Source organism: Bos taurus, chromosome 20 (assembly GCF_002263795.3).
Source record: "Bos taurus isolate L1 Dominette 01449 registration number 42190680 breed Hereford chromosome 20, ARS-UCD2.0, whole genome shotgun sequence".
In the NCBI taxonomy this organism is placed as follows: domain Eukaryota; kingdom Metazoa; phylum Chordata; class Mammalia; order Artiodactyla; family Bovidae; genus Bos; species Bos taurus.
In genome coordinates this window covers 10,144,567-10,159,811 of record NC_037347.1, presented here as the reverse complement: position 1 = coordinate 10,159,811, position 15,245 = coordinate 10,144,567, and the positions used below count along the sequence as shown (strand labels likewise).

Here is a 15,245-nt window from a genome sequence, read left to right as displayed (position 1 = left end):
AGACGGCAGCCCACCAGGCCCCGCCGTCCCTGGGATTCTCCAGGCAAGAACACTGGAGTGGGTTGCCATTTCCTTCTCCAACGCGTGAAAAGTGGAAAGTGAAAGGGAAGTCGCTCAGTCGTGTCTCTTAGCGACCCTATGGACTGCAGCCCGCCAGGCTCCTCTGTCTATGGGATTTTCCAGGCAAGAGTACTGGAGCGGGGTGCTGTTGCCTATGTAAATAATGCTTGAGAACTACTCACACCTCACCTGCTTCATGGAAGAAAGGGCTTGTACTCTGGGAAATAAACAAGTAGGAAGTAATACCTTCCCGTTATTTTTGTCTCCTTTCACTTGTCTAAGCAGTGTTTTAGAGTTTTTGGTGTAGACTGTATCATTTTTCATTAAATTTATTCCCAGATACTTGTTTTTGATACTCTTGTAAATGATACTAATTTTTTTCATTTTCTGATTGTTGCTAGTATGGGTTTGATTTTCAGCAGTTTATTAAATGCCTAGCAGTGCTTTGCTTTATATCTTACTTGAGGGACACTGAACATTTTTTGAATCTGTGTTGATATTTATCTTCAAATTTAGAAAAATTTTGTTCACTTTTTTCAAGTATTTTTATTATGATAAAACACAGTTTTCAGTATACAGTTTAGTGGCATTAAGTAGAATTAGAGTGCTGTGAACCATCATCACTATTCACTTCCACAACCTTTTCATCATCCCAAACTTTGTACCTATTAAATAACCCCTTTCTCTTCCCAGCCACTGAGGTCTCTGTGAATTTGTCTATTCTGCTTCATATAAATGAATACATACAATATTTTGTCCTTGTGCGTCTGACTTCTTTCATTTAGCATAATGTTTTTAAGGTTCATCCATGTTGTAGCCTGTGTCAGAACTTCACTACTTTTATAGCTAGAATAATATTGCATTGTATGTATATATACAATGGCTTTCCTGGTGGCTCAGTGGCAAAGAATCCACCAGCCAATATTAGAGACATGGCTCCTATCCCTGGGTTGAGAAGATCCCCTGGAGAAGAAAATGGCAACCCACTCCAGTGTTCTTGCCTGGGAAATCCCACCGACAAAGGAGCCTGGTGGGCTATGGTCCACAAAGAGTCGGACACGGCTTAGTGACTAAACAACAAATATATCATGCTCTGTTATCAGTTCATCAGTTGATGGACACTTGCACTGTTTATTCTGGCTAAAGCTGCTGTGAACATGGATGCACAAATGTTGCTTTCAATTCTTTTTGATTTATACCTAGAAATTATTGGATCATATTAATGATAGTAATTCTATTTTAATATTCAAGAAACCTCCAAACTGTTTTCCACACTGGCTGCAGCATTTTACATCCCTACAAACAATGTACCAGGGTTCCAGTTTCTTCACATCTCGAAGCTTTTTTTGTTTTTTTTTAAAATCAGAGACATCCTAGTAGGTGTGAAATTATATCTAATTGTGGTTTTGATTTTCATTTTCCTGATGACTAAAATGCTACTGAGCATCTTTTCATGTGCTTGTTGGCTGTTCAGTTCAGTTCAGTTCAGTCGCTCAGTCGTGTCTGACTCTTTGCAACCCCATGAACGCCAGGCCTCCCTGTCCATCACCAACTCCCGGAGTTCACTCAGACTCACGTCCATCGAGTCGGTGATGCCATCCAGCCATCTCATCCTCTGTCGTCCCCTTCTCCTCCTGCCCCCAATCCCTCCCAGCATCAGGGTCTTTTCCAATGAGTCAACTCTTCCCATGAGGTGGCCAAAGTACTGGAGTTTCAAATTTAGCATCATTCCTTCCAAAGAAATCCCAGGGCTGATCTCCTTCAGAATGGACTGGTTGGATCTCCTTGCAGTCCAAGGGACTCTCAAGAGTCTTCTCCAACACCACAGTTCAAAGCATCAATTCTTTGGCGCTCAGCCTTCTTCACAGTAGTATATCTTTTTTGAAGAGAGTCTATTAAATCGTTTTGTCCATTAAAAAAAATGAAAGTGTGGTTTATTTACCATGTTGTGTTAGTTTCTGGAGTACAGCAAAGTGATTCAGACCGTGTGTGTGTGTGTATACACACATGTATGTATATTTAAGATTCTTTTTCACTGTAGATCATTACAAGATACTGGATATAGTTCCCTGTGCTATACTGTAGGTGCTTATTTTATACACAGTGTGTATCTATTAATCTCAAAATCCTAATTTATTCCTCCCTCCTTCCTCTTTTCCCTTTGGTAACCATAAATTTATTTTCTATGTCAGTGAGTGTATTTCAGTTTTGTAAATAAATTCATTTGTATTACTTTTTTAGAGCCCACATATAAATGGTATCATATATTGTTTTTCTGACTTACATCACTTAATATGATAATCTCTAGGTCCATCTGTGTAGCTGCAAATGGCATTATTTCATTCTTTTTTGTGGCTGAGTAATATCTCATTGTGTGTATGTGTATCACATCTTCTTTATCTAGTCATCCTTGATGGACATTTAGGTTGCTTCCATGTCATGGTTATTATAAATAGTGCTGCTATGGATACTGGGGTGTATGTATCTTTTCAGAATAAGAGTTTTCTCTAGATGTGTGGCCAAGAGTGAGATTGCTGGCTTGTAGCTCGATTTTTAGTTTTTTAGGGAACCTCCAAACTGTTCTCCCTAGTGGCTATACCAATTTACATTCCCATCAACAGTGTAGGAGGGTTCCCTTTTCTCTACATCCTCTCCAGCATTTATTGTCTGTAGACATTTTTTGTTTTGTTTTTTGTCTATTTGTAGACGTTTTGATGATAGTCATTCTGACCACTGTGAGGTGATACCTCATTATAGCTTTGATTCGCATTTCTCTAATGATCAGTGATTTTGAGCATCTTATGTGCTTGTTAGCTATATATATGTCTTCTTTGGAGACATGTCTCTTGAGGTCTCCTGCCCATTTTCAGGTTGGGTTGTTTGTTCCTTTGCCCAACCCCATGGACTGCAGTATGCCAGGCCTCCCTGTCCATCACCAACTCCTGGAGTTTACTCAAACTCACGTCCATTGAGTTGGTGATGCCATCCAACCATCTCATCTTCTGTCGTCCCCTTCTTCTCCCGCCTTCAATCTTTCCCAGCATCAGGGTCTTTTCCAATGAGTCATTTCTTCAAATCAGATGGCCAAAGTATTGGAGTTTCAGCTTCAGCATCAGTCCTTCCAATGAATATTCAAGGACTGATGTCCTTTAGGATGAACTGGTTGGATCTCCTTGCAGTACAAGGGACTCTCAAGAGTCTTCTCCAACACCACAGTTCAAAAGCATCAATTCTGCAGTGCTCAATTTTCTTTATAGTCCAACTCTCACATCCATACATGACCACTGGAAAAACCATAGCCTTGACTAGGCGGCTAGAGAAGCCTCAGCAAGATAGTAGTCGCTAGAGCGGCGGCTGCACGGCAGCTGTGCAGAGCCACTGGAGCAGCTCTGAGGAGATACCCCATGTCCAAGAGCAAAGGAGAAGCCCCAGCAAGAGGGTAGGAGGGGCGAAATCACGTTCAGAATCAAACCCCATTGCGCCATAAACACTCAGAGGGCTCAAACAAACCTTGTGCGCACCTGCAACCCCATGGACTGCAGCACGCCAGAGAAGGAGAAGGAGACGATAGAGGATGAGATGGTTCGATGGCATCACCGACTCAATGGACTTGAGTTTAAATAAACTCTGGGAGTTGGCGATGGACAGGGAGGCCTGGCACACTGCAGTTCATGGGTTCCCAAAGAGTCGGACCTGACTGAGCGACTGAAATGAACTGACTAGACGGATCTTTGTTGGCAAAGTAATGTCTCTGCTTTTGAATATGCTGTCTAGGTTGGTCATAACTTTCCTTCCAAGGAGCAAGCCTCTTTTAATTTCATGGGTGCAGTCCCATCTGCAGTGATTTTGGAGCCCAAAATAAAGTCCCTCACTGCTTCCACTGTTTCCCATCTATTTCCCATGAAGTGATGGGAACAGATGCCTTGGTTTTAGTTTTCTGAATGTTGTGTTTTAAGCCAACTTTTTCACTCTCCTCTTTCACTTTCAAGAGGCTCTTTAGTTCTTCACTTTCTGCCATAAGGGTGGTGTCATCTGCATATCTGAGGTTATTGATATTTCTCCCGGCAATCTTGATTCCAGCTTGTGCTTCATCCAGCCCAGGGTTTCTCATGATGTACTCTGCATATAAGTTAAATAAGCAGGGTGACAATATACAGCCTTGACGTACTCCTTTTCCTATTTGGAACGGGTCTGTTGTTCCAGTTCTAATTGTTGCTTCCTGACCTGAATATAGATTTCTCAAGAAGCAGGTTAGGTGGTCTGGTATTCCCATCTCTTTAAGAGTTTTCCACAGTTTGTTGTGATCCACAAAGTCAAAGGCTTTGGCATAGTCATTAAAGCAGAAATAGATGTTTTCCTGGAACTCTCTTGCTTTTTCGATAATCCAACAGATGTTGGCAGTTTGATCTCTGGTTCCTCTGCGTTTTCTAAATCCAGCTTCAACATCTGGAAATTCACGGTTCACATACTGTTGAAGCCTGGCTTGGAGAATTTTGAGCATTACTTTACTAGCGTGTTAGATGAGTACAATTGTGCGGTAGTTTGAGCATTCTTTGGCATTGCCTTTCTTTGGGAAAGAATATATTCCTTATATATTATATAATCACAGTGTAATTACATATAATTTTTATTGTCATGTGTATAAAACATTTTCTCCTGTAAATTTCCCTTTTCACTGTCTTGGTAATGTCCTTCAATCTATAAAGTTTCAAATTCCAACTGAGTCCAATTTGTCTCTTTTTGTGCTAATGCTCCTGGTAGCATATCAAGAATCCACTGTCAAGTCCAAAGTCATCTTTTCTTCTAAAGTGTTATACGGTTTTAGCTCTTAAATTTAGGTAGTTGATTCATTTTGAGCTAATTTCATATATGGCGGTGGTTGAACTTCTTTTGCATGGAGAAATTCAGTTGTCTGAGCCCCATTCACTGAGATGTCTCATTTTTCTGAATCCAGAGCGTAATACAGGACTTTTATATAGTAGATGAGAAAGAAAATATTGCCTGCCATTTCAGTAAACAAAGGGTGTTATAGTCATCAGCAATTGCAATTACACCCATGAGGGCGAGCCCTGAGGAAACTCAGGAAGGAAACAAAGAATACCTATTATCTAGCAGGCATTAGGCTGCAGCCACCCCAAAGGTGCAGCTTGAGGAAACTCAGGATGGGAAAACACAGGATAGGAAAACACAGGATACTGGCTCCAGATAGCCGAGGTGCGTATCAAAGGAATGATTTCAGTGAGCCCGGACTCTTGCATCTTCCCATACATAGAAAAGCGCTAAATTCTTTGAGACATTTGGTTTTCCTTTATTGACAGTAATCTTTTGCCCTTTGTTGGCAAAACTGCTTCCCCCTAATCTCCTTGGAGCAATTTTCTTAGGCTTACTTTGAGATGTTGCCTCCCAGACTTGACGTCCTAAGAACGTCCAGTGGATAAAATAATTCTCATACTTTTAGGGTGTGCATATATTTTTTTAGTCAACATACTAGTAAATGCTACAAAAAGCATTATTTTCATATATGCGCTTCCTAAAAAAGAATGTCTTATGGTATGTGAAAAGTTTTCATTTGAAAATATGAAAATACCTTGATGAATCCAAATGACAGTTTGAAAATTTCCATTTGGAACTCTTTAAATTAATAACAGGAAACTGTGTGCTGCTTTCTAGACCAACTCTTTCTTAGTTTGGACAAATTCTTGTGCCTGAAAGAACTGTCTGTGAATCTGCAACAAGATGTTTTTTCAGCCATTTCTGAAGAATTCCTAAATCTCCACCATATGGAGAAATTATTGATCCAAATTTCATCTAAGTGCAGTCCTTCCAAATTAGGTAAGTGTGGCACTTTGATTTTCTTGCTTTTACATCATCTGGAAAAGCTACCTGGCCAATAATTAAGAGTTGAAGATCTGAGGGTATAACCTATAATCCAGGTAAACTGTGGGAACAGCACTCATTGTTACTAAAAAAGCAGAGAGCTATTTATAATTGAGCCTTTACTACATGCTATGAATTATTCTAGCACTTTATAAATATTAACTCATTTAACATTCATACCCATTCTACAAGGTAAACTAATCATTTTACATAGGAAAACGGAGTTATAGAAATTAATTAATTTGCTCAAGGTCACCCAGAAAAGGAAATGGTAAATTTGCAATTCGAACACAGGAATTCTAACTCTTAAGTCTGAGCTCTTAAGCAGAGTATACTGCCTCTCCAAAAGTAGTTTGTAGAGTTCTCTCACTGTTTTCAAGTTGCTCTTACATTGCCACTTAGTGATCTACCAGATCAGAAGGAAGGAAATCGGCTGATTAGTAGTAATCAGAGGCACTTCCCTGTTTCTCACCAGCCTATTCTCTTGGTTAATGAACAACCTGTACAGCTATCTTTCTTAAATGTCATGTAGCAAGGTGACATAGGCATCATCAGTTCCTTAAACACCAAGTTTAAACACTTAGACTAAACACTAGAGACTGAGTGAAAAAAGACAAATCGCTAGTGAACTGACATGCAGATTTGCATGCAAAAAAACCTTGTAGCTGAGGCTGGAAGTGTAGTTTTCTTATATTTCTCAGCAATTTTTTCATGAAATTTAGGTTTTGCTTCAGAGTTGTCCCTGACTTTATGTTTCCTTGCATAGTGTTTCTATAGTGTAAACGTCACGTGCAAACTAGAGACATTAGGATATTAGGATATTAAAGCTGAGTCAATGCCATTATTATACGGAGGAGAAAATGGATCCCCAGAGAGGGTCCGTAACGACAGTTCACACAGCACGTCAGTTAGTTACTATATTACAATACAGTAAATATACTTTTTATCAGTTAGTTACAGAACCTGAACCTAAGCCCGAGTCATTACAATCATGATGCCTTATTTCGATTCACTATTGCTGAAACAAATTAATAAATTAATTTTATTAATTTTATATGGTTAATTCAGATAGAACTTTTCAATCTCTGATTTCTGAAATCTGATATTTTATCTGACAGTCAGATTAGTTCAGAATTCTCCAAACCTTCAAGTGTTCCATCTGGAGTGTAATAGCTTTTCGGATTTTGAATCTCTTGTGACTGCACTTGCTTCCCGCAAGAAACTTGAAGAAATTAAATTTTCTGGACAATTTTTTCAAGCCAACCCATTTGGTAAGAGCTATAATTGTAAAATTTTGGTTTAAGATGCTTTTGTGGACAGAATCATTTTTTAATAGTCAAATTTTAAAACATGCATTTGATGGCAGAGAACAAAACCATTGCAATAGATATCTGATCGTAAATGAATTTTCAAATAAGGTATATTTGTTTCCTTAATAGATGTTTAAACATTTCTAGTTATGAGAACTGTTTCCTGAGTAAAGATTTGTGTTATCTAGTTAAGCCATACGAATCAATTCAATCTGAATTATAGTAATTTCTATCATTTTTGAAATACTCTTTGCTGTGCTTAGTCGCTCAGTCATGTCCAACTCTTTGTGACCCCATGGGCTGCAGCCTGCCAAGCTCCTCTGTCCATGGGGATTCTCCAGGCAAGAATACTGGAGCAGGTTGCCATGCCCTCCTTCCGGGATCTTTTCAACCTAGGGATCGAACCCAGATTTCCCACATTGCAGGTGGATTCTTTACCAACTGAGCTACTAGGGAAGCCCCTTTATACTCTATAAATACATTACTTTTTGGTATAAGAAATGTAGCTGACATAACTAAATTTTAATTTTCCCTTTTATAGTCATTGTCTTGCCAAATTTTACTTCTCTGAAGATATTAAAACTTGGGATCCAATATATTCCAGATAAGGAAACAGCTGAAAAATTTGGTATGTTTATAACACAGTACCTTTTACTTACTCTTGATCCTTTCCCTCCACAAAATCCTATTTTGCATTAGCTATAATAAATTACAATGTTTTAGCTGCCCTTGGTCATTAGGAGGGAGGGATAGTGCTGCTCAACTTTTACCCTCCAAATGCCTTGATTTCACTTTATGTCTTTCAAAGCAATGTTCTTAAAGCAATTCATTTCTTAGACTATTTGTTATCAGTTCAGTCACTCAGTCGTGTCTGACTCTTTGCGGCCCCATGAACCGCAGCACACCAGGCCTCCCTTTCTATCACCAACTCCCGGAGTTCACCCAAACCTATGTCCATGGAGTTGGTGATGCCATCCAACCATCTCATCCTCTGTCGTCCCCTTCTCCTCCTGCCCTCAGTCTTTCCCAGCATCAGGGTCTTTTCAAATGAGTCAGCTCTTCACATCAGGTGGCCAAAGTATTGGAGTTTCAGCTTCAACATCAGTCCTTACAATGAACACCCAGAGCACTATGTAATTTTATTGCCAGGTATCCATCCCAAACAAGTTAAATGCCTGTTGTTTCAAAGTTTTCCAGAATATGGGGAAAACTACCTTTTAAAGTTATGAACACTCTATGTGAACACCTAGACTTAACAAAATGGTAACTATAGAAACTACCTTTTCTACTTATTTTTTTATGATTATAATAACCATGTGTGCTCTGGAAATTTTTCTAACAGGTATTAGAAGATAAGCGTATTTTTAAAAATTAAGATTTTTTTCCAACAAAAATGTTTCTGAATCAGACAGCCTTCACTCTAGCAGACAGAAGGGAGCTAGCTCTGAGGAGCTGTACGAAATGAAAGACTTTTATAGGCAGAAGGGCGCAGTGACAAATGATTTAAAGTAGGCAAAAATGCCCGTCAGTCATCGCAAGGTTACTTTCCTTTAGGCGATGGGGATGGCAGATGCTGATTGGTCCATTCCTGAGGGACTAGTTTAAGGTTCCATTTCTGGGCAGCCAGAACTGTAATCAGAGTCACAGTTTGGTGACATGGAGCTTGTTGTCTTACTTTTAACCCAGGAACATACAAGGACAGTCAGTAGAGAAGAGACGCATACAGCAGTAGTGCTATCAAACTCAGCACACTTCAGGAGCACCTGGGTCTCTTCCTTCCCCTTTGTCCATCTTTTGAGGCAGCTGTGTGTGCAGGGGAGGGGCGTGGGGGCTGGGGCCGAAGAGGCCAGACCAGGGGCCGAGGGGGTGGCTGTTTTCTTCTCCAGGAGGTCTTCTCCAACTCCAGGATTGAACCTGGGTCTCCTGCATTGCAGACGGATTCTTTACTGTCTGAGCAAATAGGGAAGCCCACAAGGGGAGGCTAGAAGGAACTTTGAGGTCTTAAATTAGAATTGGAAATACTGGTGTGGACTTGTGGTTTTTAACCTATATAGGTAGATATGGGCATATCTGTATATCTCACTATACATACGTGTATATACATCCCTCAGCTCAGTCAACAGAGACTCAAAAGTACCCTAGTAGTAATGAGCATACCAACTACCCAGATCTTGACTTCTAAATACTGGCCTCCCTAAAAGGAACCAGGGTCCTTGAAGAAATGGCTGATGTAAGAACTGGGACAGCGAAAGGAAAAGCCTGCTACATGGTTTTATGCTAGAAAGTGTTCAAAACATGTCCAGGTATGAGGCCGCAGAAGTAGAGAACTTTCTGGGGATCAAGTGATCTAAACTGTATCACACTCAGGAGGGATCAAAGTGAAAAGGCAAGTTATGAGAGTGGTGGATTGTGAAGTTAGTACTAGAAATCACTGAGGATGACAGCATCACAGAAGGGAAGGGGGCTAAAAGCATTGAGGAGCTGGCATTAATAGAGAGTCCAGTAGAAGCTTTGGTCTGAAAGAGGAGATAGTTGGGGATTCTCTGACAGTCCAGTGGTTTAAAAAAAAAAAAGGAAATGGGGATGTGAAGCCCATTCTGAACTTTGGGACTTCAGGGCAGGAGGCTGACTGGGGAAGGACAGAAGATTGGTTGTCTAGAGGCAGCAATGAAGATCAAGGTGTAGGCTGACCCCTTTCTCCAGCCTCTATGCTACATGGAACTTCCTAGAATGTATAGATTTTGATGCTTTGGATTACAATTATTTGGGAACACAGAACATAGTTTTTTCTCTTTTTTTTTTGTCTCTTCTGATTAGCCTACGCTTTAGGTTCTTTAAATAACCTGGAAGAATTGATCCTTCCCACTGGGGATGGGATTCATCAAATGGCCAAACTGATCATCCAGCAGTGTCAGCATCTTCAGTGTCTCCAAGTTCTCCAGTTTTTCAAGACTTTGGATGATGACAGCGTGGTAGAAATTGGTGAGCTACCCTCAGATAAACTCAGCTCACATGAAAGCCAGTGGTACTACTCAAGCTTTCTGCTGCAAAATGTCTATAAAAACATTTTCCTCTCTAAAAATGTTCAACCCATTTCCCACTTCCTCATTTTCTCTATCATAATGTTCCCTCTAATGTTCTGTGGATTTTTGGTTCATTCTGGTCAGATTTGGGAGTAAAAGATAGCCTCCTGTTTGAGACTATACAAACCTTCAAGTCCACTCTTAACCTGTAGTGTTTCAGACAGCTGGCCACATACCCTCCGTATACTCCTTTTTATCAGTCAGTTCAGTTGCTCAGTCGTGTCTGACTCTTTGAGACCCCATGAATTGCAGCATACCAGGCATCCCTGTCCATAACCAACTCCCAAAGTTTACTCAGACTCATGTCCATTGAGTCGGTGATGCCATCCAGCCATCTCATCCTCTGTCATCCCCTTCTCCTCCCACCTTCAATCATTCCCAGCATCAGGGTCTTTTCCAATGAGTCAGTTCTTTGCATCAGGTGGCCAAAGTACTGGAGTTTCAGCTTCAGGATCAGTCCTTCCAATGAATATTCAGGACTGATTTTCTTTAGGACTGACTGGTTGGATCTCCTTGCAGCCCAAGGGACTCTCAAGAGTCTTCTCCAACACCACATTTCAAAAGCATCAATTCTTCGGCACTCAGCTTTCTTTACAGGCCAACTCTCACATCCATACATGACTACCGGAAAAACCATAGCTTTGATTAGACGGACCTTTGTTGGCAAAGTAATGTCTCTGCTTTTGAATATGCTGTCTAGGTTGGTCATAACTTTCCTTCCAAGGAGCAAGCGTCTTTTAATTTCATGGCTGCAGTCCCATCTGCAGTGATTTTGGAGCCAAAAAATAAAGTCCCTCGCTGTTTCCACATCTATTAGCCATGAAGTGATGGGACCGCATGCCATGATCTTCGTTTTCTGAATGTTGAGTTTTAAACTGACTTTTTCACTTTCCTCTTTCAAGAGGCTCTTTAGTTCTTCTTCTCTTTCTGCCATAAGGGTGGTGTCATCTGTATCTAAGGTTATTGATATTTCTCCTGGCAATCTTGATTCCAGCTTGTGCTTCATCTAGCCCAGCATATCCTTTTTTTTAATTGAAAATTAATACACATAAAGAAAAGTACAAAATTAAGTATACAGCTTAATGGATTTTCAAGTGAACAGTCTTGCTACTTATACTTGGCTAACAATTACTCTTTAGACTACAATATAGATTATTACATTACAGAAGCTTCCTTTGTGTCCCTTCTGACACTACATTCCCCGTCCTTCTCAAAAGTGACCACTATACTGCTTTCTTTCACCATAGATTAATTTTACCCATTCTGAAAATACGTCATGGAATCCTACGCAGGATGGTCTCCTGTGCCTTTTTCCCTACACAGTTTTCATTTATCTCTGCCTTTACCTCTATTATCCCCTGGTACTTTCTTTGGATATAATTTGCTTTTTATTTTTGTTCTAAATTCATTCTTTCTTCTTTCATTCCTTTTAATGTCCTAATGTCCCGAGGTGGACAGTTAGAGCACTAACTTTGGCTTTAGCTCTCTCTCACAAGTTTTAGTGTCATATTTTCATTCAGTTCAAAATATTTTCTAATTTTAGTCGTTCATTTTTTTGCCACACCAGTTATTTAGAGATGTATCACTTTTGTTTTTAATCTATGTTCTTACGCTTAGAGTGTGTCTCTTATAAAAATATAGTTTTTAAAAATGTAATTTATTAATATTTACTACTTCAGTTAGAAGTAAATCTAATGTATTATTAAATTTATATATTTTTATTAAAATTGGGCATTTTCTATTTTAAGTGATGGTGGGAGAAGAGGTGTGTTAAAATAATCTAGCCTACCAGTATTAAAATTGAAGTCCCTATGATTCTGTTCTCATAAATATTTTGCTTTTATATTTATAGCCAAGGTAGCAATCAATGGAGGTTTCCAGAAACTCAAGCATCTTGATTTTTCAATGAACCACAAGATTACAGAGGAAGGATACAGAAACTTCTTTCAAACACTGGACAACCTGCCTAGCTTGCAAGAGTTAACTATTTCCAGGCATTTCAAAGAATGTATCAAAGTTCAGGCTGCAACAGTCAAGTCTTTGAGTCAATGTGTGTTACGGCTGCCAAGCCTCTTGAGACTTAACATGTTAAGTTGGCTCCTGGATGCAGAAGACATCACACTGCTTACTGCCACAATAAAAAAGCACCCTCAGTCTAAACATTTCATCCTTTCCTGGAAATGGATACTGCCATTCTCTCCAATCATTCAGGAACCTATTAGCTAAAATCTACTAAATCAAGAAAATTTTTGTCAGTAATTCTAAAAACTGTTGGATAAAATTTTGAATAATATTAATTATCCAAAAACTTATTAAATGCTGCATACAAAAGAGTAAAATGCATAAAGCATGTAATATAAAAAACCCCAAACAGCCTGCTTACCTGTTACTGAGCTTAAGAAACAGAGTATTACCAGTGACTCTGAAGTCCCTAAATGATCCTCCCCAATCAAAGATCAGCCCTTTAATCAAATTTACACATCCAACTCTTCATTACTCAGGTCATATAGGGCTTTCAGGCTAACTTCGGTAAACGGTAACAAAGCCACAGGGAGGGGTGGGAAGAATGGTGTATCCATCGTAAAGCCACAATATGCAAGGAATATTCAAGTTATTACAAAATGGCTAATTTAAGGACTGCATCTGTTTCACACATAGGTGTGACAAGAGATATTCCTTAATCCTTGTAGTGTCTGTTTTTGTACATTTAATTTAGTGTGGCAGGGTTTATGTATACCTTCCTTTTATCTATTGCAGAAGAAATAGGATTTAGGGCAAATGCTCATATTCTAGAGCCCTTTGATTCAGTGGTTATTGTAGAAGCAGAAAGTAGTTTAGAATTTAGCATCATTGGAAATTAGCTAAATCTGCGGTTTTGAAAATACTGAGTATCAATGTTTTTTTAGATGTTTGAGAATCTAACGTATACATTTATAATGGCCTTAAAGTCTTATGTATCCACTTTGCTCAAGAATATTTTGTCAGTGACTTTATATATAGTATTATAATATATATAGTATATATAATATATATATTATATATATATTAGTATCATATCAGGTATTACATCTGATGTCAATGTCTACATCTGTGCCTGTGTCCAAAATTTCACTATTAGTTAATCAGTGTAGTGTTCTGAATGGCTAGAAGGCCATTCCAAATTCATAATGCTAGTGTAAGCTGGAAAACAACCATTCTTTTACAGTAATTTTTATTTTTACCACAAAACATAGGGACTGTATATATGGTTATGATTCTATTTGTTTAAAAAATGTACTCTCATGTTTCTAGATGCATTAAGAATTTCTGCAAAGAATATACAAGAAAAATTTTAACAGTGGTAACCATTTTAAATGATTAGAAAAGGGATAGGAAGGCATTCCTTTTTCCTTTTTGTACTGTTTTTTGTTTTACAAGCGCCTGTTTTGTATTTAAAATATAAAATTAGTTTAGCATTACCACGTGAATAATTGCTCTGTAGAGTGAGATTACTGGAAGCTGAGAAGGGCTATCTTCTTGTCTGATTTTATATCTAATACTTTTGTAATCAGAAAGGTTTTAAGTACTGTATCAAAGTCCAACTGGGAGACAGAAACCACCTAGTAACTTGGGGAGTTTACTATTAAGAGTTATTTACTGTAATAGGCAACTGGAGTAACAAGGATTACTTGTTACTCCAAGCATGGACATAGGGAATAGCCTACTGGCTTTTCACATTAGGATGTGACAGAGCACCCAAAGGACTGACCCCAGGACTGAGGTCTGGACCTCAAGAGAGAAGGCACGGCCCTGGACAACAAAGGTTGGCTAAATTAAAGAGCTGCAACCCAAGAAGGTGTAAGCTTGGAGCATTTTGCTTAGAAACTTTGGGGGTGCCAGAGGAAGCCTTCTATATGGGGGTGCTAAGTGATGCTGGCCACCAGGTACTGCAGAAGCCAGGTGCTGCACATGGTGTAGAGACCATGAGCTCCACATACCTGCTGGAGAGGTACACTGGACCCAGAGGTAGGCCCGTGCCCCTCCTGTCAACAGCACCCTCTACTGTGAAGCTTTTCACGGTTCCTGCTGACGAGGCAGGGGTATTTCCAAGGTCCAGATCCACTACTGCAGAGCACGCAGTGAAGGCTGGATTTGGACATGAAGGCAGTAACGTCGAAGTGGTACAAGTGTTACTTACTACATTTCATAGTTCTGACCTAAAGGAAAAAGAACCTAGTTAAATTTAAGATTGAAAGCATATGTATTCAGGTTCATCCTGTCACAGAAAAACTTCCTAAATACACAAGAAACTGGTATTAATGATCCATTTCAGGGAGAGGGGCAGGATAGTGGGCAGGGTAGGGACGTTTACTTTACATACAATCATCTGAATTCTGCACTATATACATGTACTATTAAAAATGATACTTTACAAAACTAACAGGACTCCATGCAAATTATTTGTCCAGAGCTTCTGCTAAGGACTTCCAGTATAAAGCAGGGGGCAGTGGGAATTCCTGGCAGTCCAGTAGTTAGGGCTGCTTTCACCGTCAAGGGCCCAAGTTCAATCCCTGCTCCAGGAACTAAGATCTCACAGGACATATAGCAAACCCCCCAACCCTGGAAAGCAGAGAGCTGCAAAGTATGGCCACAGACTACAGACTACGAGCTAAGAGTATTTCTTACATTTTTAGAGGCCCACAAAACTGTCTCCTGTCACCCTGTTTGTTTAACCTATACGCTGAGCACATCATGAGAAATGCCGGGCTGGATGAGTTACAAGCTAGAATCAAGATAGGCAGGAGAAACATCAACAGCCTCAGAAATGTGGATGATACCCCTCTAATGGCAGAAAGTGAAGAGGAACTAAAGAGACTCTTGATGAGAGTGAAGGAGGAGAGTGCAAGAGCCTGCTTAAGATTAAATTTTAAAAACA

At 39.5% G+C, this 15,245-nt stretch overlaps 1 protein-coding gene across 8 annotated transcripts in view; it reads left to right on the top strand.

Annotated features, from left to right (window-relative positions):
* The window catches only part of NAIP (NLR family apoptosis inhibitory protein), a 42,214-nt gene extending 27,464 nt beyond the window's left edge, over positions 1 to 14,750 (top strand). For 7 of the 8 annotated variants that reach the window (XM_010816709.4, XM_059878856.1, XM_015459053.3 and 4 more), the window contains 5 exons: positions 5,731 to 5,892; positions 7,056 to 7,208; positions 7,789 to 7,875; positions 10,065 to 10,229; positions 12,183 to 14,750. In XM_010816709.4, the coding sequence (XP_010815011.1) occupies positions 5,731 to 5,892; positions 7,056 to 7,208; positions 7,789 to 7,875; positions 10,065 to 10,229; positions 12,183 to 12,556 (941 nt within the window). In that variant the 3' untranslated portion in view covers positions 12,557 to 14,750. Of the gene's footprint in view, positions 1 to 1,311; positions 2,924 to 5,730; positions 5,893 to 7,055; positions 7,209 to 7,788; positions 7,876 to 10,064; positions 10,230 to 12,182 lie in introns of those variants that run through there. The other variant, XM_059878857.1, reaches the window with a different exon arrangement.
* The last annotated feature ends 495 nt before the right edge of the window (positions 14,751 to 15,245 follow it).